Source organism: Falco biarmicus, chromosome Z (genome assembly GCF_023638135.1).
Source record: "Falco biarmicus isolate bFalBia1 chromosome Z, bFalBia1.pri, whole genome shotgun sequence".
NCBI classification, from domain to species: Eukaryota; Metazoa; Chordata; class Aves; order Falconiformes; family Falconidae; genus Falco; species Falco biarmicus.
In genome coordinates, this window is record NC_079311.1 from 39,400,732 (window position 1) to 39,414,149 (window position 13,418).

General features: G+C 33.9%; 1 protein-coding gene across 1 annotated transcript in view; it reads left to right on the forward strand.

The window, feature by feature from the left end:
* The window catches only part of CNTNAP4 (contactin associated protein family member 4), a 261,580-nt gene that overhangs the window by 200,740 nt on the left and 47,422 nt on the right, over nt 1-13,418 (forward strand). Inside the window, exons 12-14 of the mRNA XM_056325765.1 lie at nt 2,177-2,296; nt 6,322-6,519; nt 11,764-11,920. Coding sequence (XP_056181740.1) covers nt 2,177-2,296; nt 6,322-6,519; nt 11,764-11,920 — 475 coding nt within the window. The remainder of the gene's footprint in view (nt 1-2,176; nt 2,297-6,321; nt 6,520-11,763; nt 11,921-13,418) is intronic.

The window sequence follows — 13,418 nt, forward strand, 5'->3', positions numbered from 1 at the left end:
AAAAAAAAAAAAAAGTTGAAACTAAGGTAACTAATTTCACAGGAGATGCTCCACATTTATACTGCTTTAAGCATGTTCTGGGAAGCAGAAAAAATCATTACTCTGGGCTTCATTATGAAACTTCACAGATAATTTAAGAAAATTACAAAGACTGCCCTAATGGTCAGATAAATAATTCTGTCTTTATAAATTATTCTTATAAAATCTGTACAGTCCTTGTTGGCAGATTTTCTAAAAAGGATGTATGTCTACACACCTGGAATTTCTTAAGAAATCACTGATTTTAGAAGACTGTCTATTAAATCTCAGTTGTACAGAGTCAAAAACAGTGATGACCTCTCCAGTAATGCCTTAATTGTAAAGAACACAGTGGCATAAATAACAATTTTAAGAACATTTGTGTAACAAAGAAAGGATGCCAATAGTACAGATGCTTTTGAATACCACACTGTATAATATAGATCTATGAAAAGCCCAAAGTAAAGATGGTGATTTCATTCATTATAATTTGAAAAAGTGTGTGTTGAATCAACTGATTATGTCTATGAGGAGAGGTGAAAGTTGTGGTTTCCTAGTGATTGGGACACTGTAAGAAATGTAATAATATGATGAGTGATTGAATTCTTAGTAGTTGTAAAAAATACATACAAAAGCCTTCCAAGATGTTTATGATTAATAAAATGTAGTATCTATGGCTATCAAATAAAAGACGCCTAGTAGTGGATTTTAGTTATTTTAATACTGAATTCAAATCAAGAACCTAGGATAATTTTTGGCCATATTATCACACCTGTATAATTTAAAAAAAATAAAAATCCCTTGAATTCTCAAAAAAATGTTATTCATTATAAACTTAGAAATAAGTTACTGATCTGAAAATATTAGTATACAAGCTACCATGTTCATAGAACTATTAATGAGTGATTGAATCTCTTTTGTCATGTTTAAATTTAACTAAGATTATTTACTGTAAGGAAACATAAAATTCCATTTGAAAATTACAAAAACTGTGCTTTCTGACTATTTCATAGAGTAAACAATCTAAGTGAATCTTTTTGATAGTTGTTGCCACATAATGGCAGTAACCATTAGGCAAAAAATGCAAAGATCACACTCTTGCAAAACTTACCTTCTTTCTTAAAAACAGCACCTCTTTTGGATTACTGTACTAGTACTTTATAGCTTTTTTTAAAAAAAAATCCAATAAACTGAATTTTTATAGATCAAAATCTTCTAGACTGTTAATAGTTATTGTGGAGTTATGTTTTATTTGTATAGCACTCATAACTTTTTTTTTTTTTTTTTTTTTTAAATCTAACAGCTCTTTTGGCAGAGTGTTTTCAAGTTTTGATAATAGCTGATAGAGCACACATTTTACTTTTGAAAAGAAAGACCAGAACAGTATGGCTGCTCAATAGCAATAGAGTGGTTAAATGAGAAGTTAGGTTAATGCGGTCTAGCTGTGACATTATCATCAGTGTTTCCTGTCTAAGTACAGAGGTAGACTCATAAGTCCTTTTTCTCATGTTTTTGATCATAAAGTCATCACAGACTTTTCTTCAGGCCTTGAACGATATAAAGTATACATGAAATGGGAGTAAGAATCTGCATTTTGAGTTTGCTTGTTTAGTTCTTTTACTGGAGTCTCTGACAAGCCATTTGCCTTTCTATTTAAAAAGGGGAAAAAAATAAGAAATATAAGAGACAAAAAATGCCAGGAGACAATCAGAACACCTAGAAACAGTGCCTACTTTCTCTTACATGAATAAAAACAACAACAAAAATCTGATCAGGTTGAGGGAGGTAGTGTTTGTTTTCTCAAACTCTGATTACCAGGGTTTAAGTAATACCCTTTGTATTCACATCACTTGGCAAATTTCACAACCACTTACTCACCCACATTTCACAGCTTCCTCCATGAATTTTCCAGCCTGAAATACAGAAGAAAATGTTTGAAAATGCCCCTTGGAATCTCCCTGATAAATAAAACCCAGTACACTTTGTAAATTCAAATGAAAGTATAGTTTTGGTTATGTGATTTCTTCTATATTCCTTATCATTGAACACACACAACTTCTGTTCCCCATTTACAGGCTTCATGCACTATTTTTTTTAATTCTCTGAATAAAATGTAAATTATGCCATTACATTTCTGATGGAATGTGTTCTTTTACAGCCATCTATGAGCAATCATGTGAAGCCTATAAGCACAGAGGGAACACTTCAGGCTTTTACAATATTGATTCAGATGGAAGTGGCCCCTTGGGACCATTTCTTGTATACTGTAATATGACAGGTGAGGTGATAAACTTCCTTTACTTACAGCTGGGTCTGTATGCATGCTCATTATATTGCAACATGAATTATCATGTAAGAAGCTTCTGTAGCTCTTAAGCTTAATGTATACATGCACAACAAAATGAAGGTGACTCCTTAGCTCAGAATACTGGCAGAGAAATTAGGCAGAGAAATTAAAATAATAACAGGATTCAGGCTGTGAAGCTAACACTGCATTCCTGTTGTGTTTTTCATAAATCAGACATGTGTTCCTTATGGAGACAATGTCATACCAGTTATTTTTTGGGGAGCAACTTTGTTTTCATTGAAGTTACAACCTCTTGAGAATATTTAAAGAAATGAGAGATAAGTTAATGTTTTATGAGAAAATTCGCAATTTTTCCCTATAGCTTTCTGAAAAATTGCAATTTACAACTGGTCTTTGTTATGAGGAATATAGACATTAAACTTCATTTTTCTAAGTGCAAGTACTTCTTTTGGAGAATGCAAATGCAACCAGTGGAACCCTCGCAGCTTCACCTTCAGGCACCTTGCCTCCTCTTCTGCACCCACTTCTTTGTATCTGACCATTTATATCACCATAAGTTTTAGACATGAAAGTCTGTTGTCAGTCTGCTTTTTAACAAACCAGTTGATATTTATGTATGCCTGTTTGTATATGTCCTTTCAATGAAGCTTATGTTTAAATGTAATTTTGAAATTCATTATTGTTTTATGTGTGGCTGTTTCCTTTTTTTTTTTTTTTACTTACCTTCTCTTTATTTGAATTGCTTTTCTGTCAAAATGATGGAAACACTTTATTGTTTTATGTGACAAAAACATATTTTTACACAGTTAGAACTGTTAAAAGACTACATGAATAAGCTGCATTTGAATTTGGTTGAGGTATGTCCTAGTCCTAAATGTTGAGAACTTGACTTAGAAATCTTTTCACAAGCTTTTGATGTTGGTTTCTAAACAGTTTGTGGTCACATGTGTTTCTTGAGAAACTGACAGGACTCTCTCTGTCCATGGTGTTGGTTGATTTTCACAGCAATCTAAAGAATTCTTATTTTATGTGGTGAAATAATAGAATTATAATTTCAATCAGTCTGTGCAATTTAAGTACTCTCACCTTGTCAGCTCCTGACTTTGACTTCTACAGTGAATTGTGCTAGCTCAAGGTGGGCACACTTCAGATTGGCACAGACCCTTAAAAAGAAATATCCTAGTATCCTATGAGACTAAAAGAGACCAAAGAATCACGGCAGAAAGATGGCAATTTTTAAAAGTGTGTATAACACTCCAGGGTACAGTGTAGTGTCTGATTTATCCTTGTGTACCCATGAACAGCTGTTAGTGTTTTCCTCAGTCACTCCTTATTCACCACATTAAGCAAACATCATTGATCAGTTCTTCTCAAGGCAGGGCCTGACAGGATGAATCTTCTGTATTTGTTTTGTTCCCAGTTTCCTCATGACTGGTATTCCCTTTTCCCACCAGAGGCAGGGAAGTCAGACGCCCACATTTCTTACAGCATTGCCCTGTCTTTGATGTTCATGGGCTCTATTTTCAGGCAGCTGGGAGAGAGATGCCTTTCCCTGGTTTTGTTCTTGGAGGTCAGTTTTGGAAGGAAAAGCCTACAGTCCACACTGCCAGTTAAGATGACCGAACTATGCAGTGACTATGCTTTTCTTTTTGTTTTTATATTTGGGAGTGTCACAATGAATATGATAGCTGACCGGTTTGCCTTAATTTTTATGTTCAGCATAGTCTTTAGATATACTTGTGTCTGTGTGTATGTGCATGTACAAAAACAAATGTAAATTTGCTGTATTTTCAGCCACCTGCTTTTTGACACTGTAAGCATGTACTTAATAAAATGTTATAATTTGACTGAAACCTGGTAATCAATGATAAAAAGTTGCATAAATAGATGCTTTTAATATAATATTTTTGAATAAACACCTAACCTTGATATTTCTTTCAGGTTTTCTAATGAATACTTGTCCTTTAAGTGACCATAAGTTCTTTCTTCTTTATAAATACCTTATAATATCAACCGTGTGTGGCCTGTAGGAAGCTAATAAAATAAAATACCACTCTGTTAAATAGTTAGAAATACTATGGTTAGAACACCAGAAATACTGTCATCAATACTGCAAGTTAGAAAAAATAGTATTTCCCATATCTATCCAAATTACACTGGCCATTAAGATGCAAGAATACAGTTAACAAGAAATTGAAACTCCTCTTAACTAACCTAGACTGGTTTTAACTGGGAGCCTGCCCACCCCTACCTTGAAGTGGATTTTAGTCATGGGTGGTCAGACTATTACAAGCTCTGCAAGTGGAAGCTGAAACAGTAAGCTTTGTACTTTCCTATTCATAGGTGAGAGGGGATGACAAAAGTATAAAACAGCAGAATCATATAAGCCTTTATCAGCCACCAATATTCAGGGCAATTTTTATTTCAAAGAACATGGAAGGAGTAACCTCTTACCCCCGAGCAGAGAGTCTGATGTTACATTTCCTTGTATGCAAGCTATAGGCTACAGAGACGGATGCATTCCTGTGCTATGATGCTAGCCACTTTCATCCTTCCTGTGTCTCAGTGTACAGGAAAATAATTTTCCTAGTCTCAAAGTAAACACATAGTACTTAGCCTATGGCCTCATGTAGTTTTTTAAAGTAATGCCTTCATATAAGTATTGTAACTTCAGGTTTAGTTCTTGATCTGTGTAGTTTTGCATTGTAGTAATTTTTTTACAACTAAAAATGTTTTCCATAATTGCTGTAGGAAGTTAAAAGAAGAATATTTGTGAAGTTTCAGTATAACTGGAAAGCTATTGAACCATTTTGCTGCTTAGTGTAAGCAACATAGCTCCAAGCTGGAGAAAGTCTGTTTCACAGTAGACCGTACATCGTAGCACAAACCTTTTATAAACATGCAATATATTGTTTATTAATAAAGCATTTAAGTTATATGTATATTTATATGCAAGTCTTTTCTGCTCTTTTGTTACAAGAACATAACTTTGGAACATATTTTTCTAGAAATAGTATTTGGAGTATTGAGTATTTACTAGTGATTAATGAAAAAAAAATCTTACAGACACAGTTGAATTGCTTCTTGAATAAACATTTTGGCAATATTTTGCATGTCCTCAGTTTACATGAATCACAAGGCCTGTCTACACATCACATTGAAGTACGCAGCTGCCTTACCCAGCACTATCTGAGCTAAAAGTCAACTTAAGAACCGTACGTCTTTTAGAGAAAAGCTCTCAGTTGCGAACTAGCACTTCATCATGTTACAGTACCAATTCAAGTAGGCATACTATTGTGTTGCATAAATTAATATTACATCATGTGTCTGGAAGCAACTTTGTATTGAACTTCAGAAGCTATGATTCTTCATCCTTGCCTAAATACAGGTTTTGAATATTACTTCAAATAATGACTAATATTTGATTTTAGATGGCTAGAATAACTCAGTTTCATGCAATCTGATTTTTATAGTAAATACAGTATTTGCAAGCTACTTTTGCTTCTTGGTATAATAGAAAAAATGCTTTAGGCCATTTCGTCACACAAAATGATTAATTCAAATTATAGTGATCTATATAATGTAGCTAGATACTAGGATAGGATTTAGTGATATTTTATAAATAATTTAAGCCTGGGAAAAGTAAAAATAGTATTATTTCTTTCTATTCTTTCATAGAAATTTACCATATAAACCATATCTTAATCAAGAGACAATTATTTGGGTGTCATCACTGTTTCCTTATTCAATAATCATAACAAGCTGAATACCCATTACAGTCATGGTATGATAATATACTTATGAATAGAGACAATGATTAATTGTTTTCATTTTTGTTCAGTGATTTATGTCTCTGTTTCATATGCACAAAAGCATTTTTTGTGATTAAAGAAGTCATCTTAAACTTTGGTTGATTTCATCATGCATTCTCCTTTCATTACCAATTTTTGCAACTACTTCTCATTCTTTATCACTTTTCACATCTGTTTTGAAAGATACAACGTGGACAATTATACAGCATAACAACACCAACCTAACCAGAGTCAAAAGTGCTAATCGAGAGAACCCCCACACTGTGTCTTTCAAGTACTCTGCCAGCCTAGACCAGCTTCAGGCCACAATTAACCATGCAGAGCACTGTGAACAGCAGCTTGCTTACCACTGCAAAAAGTCAAGGCTGTTAGATAAGCCAGGTAAGTAAAGCAGAGAAATTGTATTATGCTACATAGCGCATTTTATTTTACTGGCTACTGAAGGTATTTATTGCTATCAAGGTTATGGCATTTTGCTGCTAAAGAGCCTGAACTACTTTAAATAGATCTTTGAAGCAGAAAAACAGAAATGTCAGTTCATAATGATCTTTGTTTGAAGAATTAAGTGCTTTCAAAGTTAATTTCTCTTGTAAGTCTTTGAAATTAACAGGGATTATTATTAACAGAGCTCCTGTTGGTCTGCCTTCCAGGGATTTTTAAATTTTAATTAAGGAATTAGTGAGGAAATATCTCCTTAAAAGAACACAAATTACTGCATAGATATCAGCAGAAGTTCATCACTGAATGTTTTTGAACACTTAAAGAGCATATTTTGAGTTCTTGACAAAAAGCATTGATAACATTAAAATCCATTGTTCAATATAAGTATTCACTAAAAAAAGCAATAGTTAAAATGTGGATTATTATCAAATTATAATTGTTTTAAGAGAAAAAAATCATGGAAATTCTCTGACATACTTAAAGAAAGATTAAGTTATGTAGTCTACTTAAATCTTAACTCACTGACACAGAGCTGCTGATAACAGACTTTGCTTTGAAAATCCATTCTAAGTAGTCCAAATAATGTGGAAGTAAACATCTCATTGTCTTGTGTCTTTTGAAAAACTAAATGAAATTGCTTGACTTGTCCACCAGAAACTCTGAAACTGCTCAATTTAATTTCTTGGCATTCTTTCCTACTAAGCAGAGAGCAGGCCTCTGAGTGCAAGTCTCTGGTTTTCTCTAAACTCTTTCCCTATGTATTCTTTCTTCCTAATTATGTCGTAAACACCACTGGACTTCTTTGACTAGAATTCACTCTTGGCAGAATATCTGCTTGAAAACTTCTCTGCGGCCATAAATGAACCTACTGCTTAAGATATCCCACTGAACCTCCATTTTATGTATGGACTCCAAACTAAAGTTATGGTTAGATGTTCAAAATCTACACCAAGCAAAGGGTTTCAAGAATGTGCTTTCTAGGTATTTCATATCTTTTGGCTATTAACTGTCCCATAGACTAAGTGAAAACCCTGAAAAAACAATAAACCCTACCTCTCCAACTCCCCAATTTCAGCAGTGATCAAGCTAGAAAGCATAAAAAATATTTAGATCAAAGAAGAAGAGAATGGAAGACACAGGCAAGCAGGACTTTCTACATTTTTTTGTGATTTGATGAGATTGCACAGAAATGTAGTTTTCTCTAGAAAGCTAAAAAAGTCCAATCAGTCAATTGCGCTAAGCCATATAATATTTAGTTTTGAATGCTAGGAGTAAATAGGCATGGGGCAGTTATTTGTGAGTTCTACAGATTTTCTGAAATCATTCTTTGCTTAAACATTACCATGGACTGTACCAAAATGCAACTTGCCATTCTTCTGAAGAGTGGCCTTTAGTATGTTTTGAAAAAGAGCACTCTAAGCTAAGGGAAACCTAGGATCAAGTGACGGTCAGTCTTTGCATCTGCAGTGAGGCCACTTAAAAAAGGAAACACTGAGTTTTGTGATATAGGGATGAATAAAAACATTTATTAAAGAGAATTATGGTTTATGATTCCCTTACTGTTTGAAAGCAGCCAGAGCCACATTTTTATAACTGTTTAAAAGATGTATTAACTTTGTTTTATCTTTTCTAGTGTTCTTAATTAAATAACTCCCTTAAAATAATTTTCGGAATTTTATATTCCAGGATTTAGATCTGCCCTTTTTTAGTTCAAGGGTAGTGATCATGGTGGATGACTTAATAAGGATGGATCCTTTTGACCCATTCTGTCATGGTAACAGTAAAAAGAGATTAAGTTCATGGGAGAAGATGCCCCTTTGTAGATACAGACTGCCGTGTGCTTTGAAGGGCTAGGTCTCACCTACAAGAAGTGGGGTTTTGGTTTTTTGGTTGTTGGGTTTATTTGTTGGGTTTTTTTCCCCAAAATATTATATGTGTTTGTACTTCTTTTCAGGAAACTCAGTAATCCATGCACCTAGAGTATCTATTGAAATAGATGTTTTCAGCATCTGAATCACATCAGCAGCAAACTGTATGAATTTGCACAGCCTTAGAACTGCAGAATCACAAATCAATGAGTGGCTGAGGTTGGAAGGGATGTTTAGAGGTCACCTGGTCTAGTGCCCTTGCTCAAGGAGGGCCACCTAGAGTCAGTTCCCAGGACCATATCCACAAGTTAAACACATACACGCAGTATATATATAGTATGTACAGTCTTAGAAGTCGCCATGCTATCTACTGTTAAGGACAACTGGCAACGCTTAGACAAGCCCTAATTACAGCTGGGACTCATCTAAACTGACAACAGTCAGTGTGTTATGAATATATTGTGAAATACTTTTAGTCTTTCAACACAACAAAATGTAAGCCCTAGGCTTTTGTGTATGAGACTATAGAAGGAAGTTTTTCAAATTTCCTCCAATTTATCTTCTTCTTCCTTCTACAAATATAAAAGTCGAATATGCTGATATCATGGAAAGGGAGAATTCTAGTATCTTTTGAAAATGTTAAGGTCATGCCACTGCGTAAAATGCATCTTTTTTCATCTCCTGGATATCAGGCGGAAAAGGAGTGAGGGATCCTCTCATGTTTGCATGCATTTTTTCTCCAAGATATATCTTTCAATTGAAACATATGGACTGAAGACAGAACATATTACTTGTTCCCTCTGAAGAGTAGTAATTTAATATTTAAAACTGTTACCAAAAAATCTAGTTCTGTGTTTTTGTGTGCTTTGAAAATGTATTTCTCACCTATATTTATGTGAAACATATAATTTCTAGACATCTCTAGCCGATATGCATTCTAACTTTTAGTGTCTCAGTGTGACATAGTACCATAAACTTTAGAAGCTTGATTTGAAATTTTTGTAAGAACATTGCAATTATAAGTGTGAATTGTATTTAAACTTTATAGGATGCTCTGTCTATTTAGAAGAGCTCAGAGAGCTAAATAATAATTCTTTTTTAAATAGAAATGCTTAAAAAACTTAAGAAAAGTTTAAGAAGTTAAAAGTGACTTAATTTCAAATTTTGGACTCGCTGACTTAGCTGTTATTTCATCTACTCAGCATCTGAAGATAGTTTTCACCAAGTTTTCCTGTTTAAGATCACCATTATGTATTTGCTTGCTGGTTTTTATTTATGTTTCTTTAAATGATTTTACAGTCAGAATTACAAAGCAAACAAGCAAAAATCAATCAAGCACACATAACTAATAAGTGAAACATATATGACATTGAAAAAATATTCAAAATACATTTTACTGAAGAAAGTTTATTCTATTTCATGTATTATGGACACCATGAAATATCAGAGCTTGAAATGCAAATAAGTATGTTATCAAATTGCCTGCAAAATTTAAATCCTCCCACTCCTGCTATCTATGATCTCCACTAGCTTTGCCTGACAAGTACAAAATTTGATGATGGTCACATGAAATTTTTTTGGAATCAAGCAGTCAATGTAGCAATTCTAAACTGACTGCATTTTAAGAATACGTTATACTCAATCAGCCTGGATAGTGCTTGCAAAGAAGTCACCTGTTAATACATTTGTGTGATCATTATGAAGAAATCTCTAGTCATTTTAATTAATAGCTTTATTTTACTTAGGTAGTATTTTCCACCAAAACAGTGATAGCAATTTAAGCTAATCAGTATGAACTTGCAGCATTTCAGTAAATAGTCTCTCCTCACTCTTCTGTATGAATAAAAACCTGAGTCTAACTTTTAAACATAACCCAATGTCCCTAGTGAAAGACTGGGAGTATTAATTCATGACTGCAGTATAAAGCTCAGACATGTTGTTGAAACAGCAGAAATATTCTGCTTTTTACTGTCTTAGTTGTTGGAAGCTTTTTAAAGTGTTGTCTGATAAATTATTTATAAACTGTCTCCAGGTTTTCTTCCTCCTGTGATGTCTTGCAAACAAAAACATTGATATTGGACATTGATTCCATTATGCAACTTTGGCTTTTCCAGAAACTGCTTGCCCTGTCTTTTGGCCTGCTGGGTTGACAGTTGTGTGGTAATGAATGCAGTCAATATGTTTACAATCTGAGAGATTGTCAGCTAACTGAAGTCATATCTAACAGTGAGGTTTAATAAGCAGCGGCAGTTTTAAGTAAAGCTGAGACTAGGATAAATTCCAGCTTCTTTGTGGGGGCCTGCTGCTCAAAACTTGGAGCTTCAGCAACAGCAAAAAGAAGTGCATCTATAAGAAACTATAATTTAACAGTACTTGATTTCTTCTCATGCCTTGACTTTCATGCATTGAATCTATCATCTTTCCTTCTCATTTGAGATGGTTTCTCTTTATGCTTCATATCTTTTAGTTATTTTCTGTTCTGTGTATAATTTCTGTTGCTGTGCCTGCTTGGCAGCACCTTTAAACTTAATCTGCAGTACTGTAACATTAAGGAAACATCCAATTTTATCATTTTGCTACAAACAACGCTGACTGAATGCACCACACAGAGATGTAATAGTCCTGGGAAACCTCAGTTCTGCTTACCAGATACATCAACTTGCTTATGGGAGCAACATCAACATGATTTCTGCTGTCGCTGAGTGTATAAATTATTAATCTGCTGCCTGTGATCTAACAACTGTCTTTATTCATTTCTGATTAACACCACTATTCAACTGCTTAATGTCTTTCACAGATAGGGGTAGTAATACTCTGAAGTACTCTTGGTAGTGGGACGAGACTGTTTCGGCATAGCTTTCCTGTAACTATTCTCATTCTATTGCTGGTAGTTCTGTAATCTGAAATTGATCTTTATTTGGGAATATAAACTACCCTCATTTTTAGTGCAGTGGCATCTTCTTTTTCATGGACCATTTTAAAATGAGTTATATAAATGGGCTGCTTAAGATAAATGATTCTAATATCATGGCTGGCTGAGCTAGGAACTGTGAGTTCCATTTTCCAGTAATGCTAGCAAAAATCTGTGACAATCATTTAATACCTGATAATGAAGTATTAGAATGAATAATTGCTTACAAATAAAGGTAGTAATTCTCTCCCTCCCCACCCCCCCCACCCCCCTTGTTGTTTAAAGTTTTTAGATTTGAGGAGTGATTTTTCTCTGTTTAACCATTTAGAAATCTGCTTGTACAAGAAAAAATGAGAGAAGTAGGAGACAAAACTGGGCACTGATTTTCTCTGATCTACCTTTTAGATGGGGTGCCACTGAGCTGGTGGATTGGAAGAACCAATGAAACACAGACTTACTGGGGAGGTTCCTTGCCTGCTGCACAAAAATGTGCTTGTGGATTAGAGGGGAACTGCATTGATTCCCAGCATTACTGCAACTGTGATGCAGACAGAGATGAATGGTGACGTCTTACTGTTGATTAATCACAATACTTTTTTTCCTGGAAAGTAAATTAAAAGCATATACAGATTTTAGCACATTTAGAACAGCAAGGCCGCTGTAAATTTAAATTACTACAGTGTTACCCATGTCTTTGATATAGGACATACTTCCTCATAAAACTCTAACTGTATACAATATTGCTAATTCTTTCACTCTGAATTCTGAGGAAGGTTTGATTTTATACAGACACTTTATCTTTGTGTGGTGTATTGCATGTTATATATTAAGACATTAGTTCTGGTCTTTAGTAGAACTTCAGTTATTAGTCTTAGAATACTAAAAGTAACTACAGCTAAAATAAAAGTTTCTGAAAAAAGGTCAGTTAACCTTTAGCATACTTTTTAACTAAAACTTTAAGAATTTAGACTTTTTACCCCCTTTTTTGTCATCTACCACTTAGATCGTCAGAATTGGACACACTCGCTATCAGCAAAGCAAAGCACTCATATAGAATCCTATTCTAAGAGGATGGAAGGCTTTCTAAAATGTTCATCTTCCACTTGTGCTTATCTCTGATGTTATTAAAGATGCCATTCAATTAAGTAATATAAGAGATTAATTCCTGTTACAATGTCAAATCTGAACCTGACTTTTCACTTAAAAGGACCAGATACAACTTTCTCAACAATACTTCCACTGCAGTACAGGACTTCATAAAGCAGAAAGGGACTTTTCAAATGAAAGCTTTTCTGTTGAAGAAACTTTTAAGCTTTTAAACTTTAAAAGTATTTTTAATTTTCATAAATCCAATTCAATGAGTGTGTTAGTGTATGCATGTTAATATATATTTTTTTGAAACATGTGTTTGAAAATAGAAAAATGCAAGGAAATTATTTAGAGACATCTTCATGTGTCCAAAATAAAGCAATGCATTGTTATTATATCAAGCTAGATATTCACTCCTCCTTTAAATAAACAACTAATTAATTTGGTTGGAAAATGTTTATTCTCTCATCATGAGCAGGGAACTCAGCAGATACAGAAATGAAAATACAACAAAGGGTTACTCAAAGAACAATTCTTCACAAGCTTCAAAAGTTTCTGTAGGGAAAGAATTTGCATCTGCAGTAAAACTCAAAGAGTGATATCTGCCGTGCTCATTCTAATAAAGAGATTAAACAAATACATAGTACGCTAGGAGTTTCCCTATTATTGGGCTGTACAATTTTTGATGCCTAACAGCAAAAGTGGTAAAAGATAAATGCTTTTTGAGACAGGATTTTGAGGAGTTGCCGCATATGTAATACATTCTTGCCTAGTTTTGTCATTCATTTAATCCATCCTCACACACATAAGTTAATTTTTAATCATTAACGTACTTGTAAATAAAGTAGGTAGAGGATGGCATGCATGTCTTCATTATAACCACTTTCAGTAAATTGCATATGTTGATGAGTGTATTACATTGAAAATATAATTATTTTTGCTTTGTATTTCTGTATGTGTCCACTTCTGAT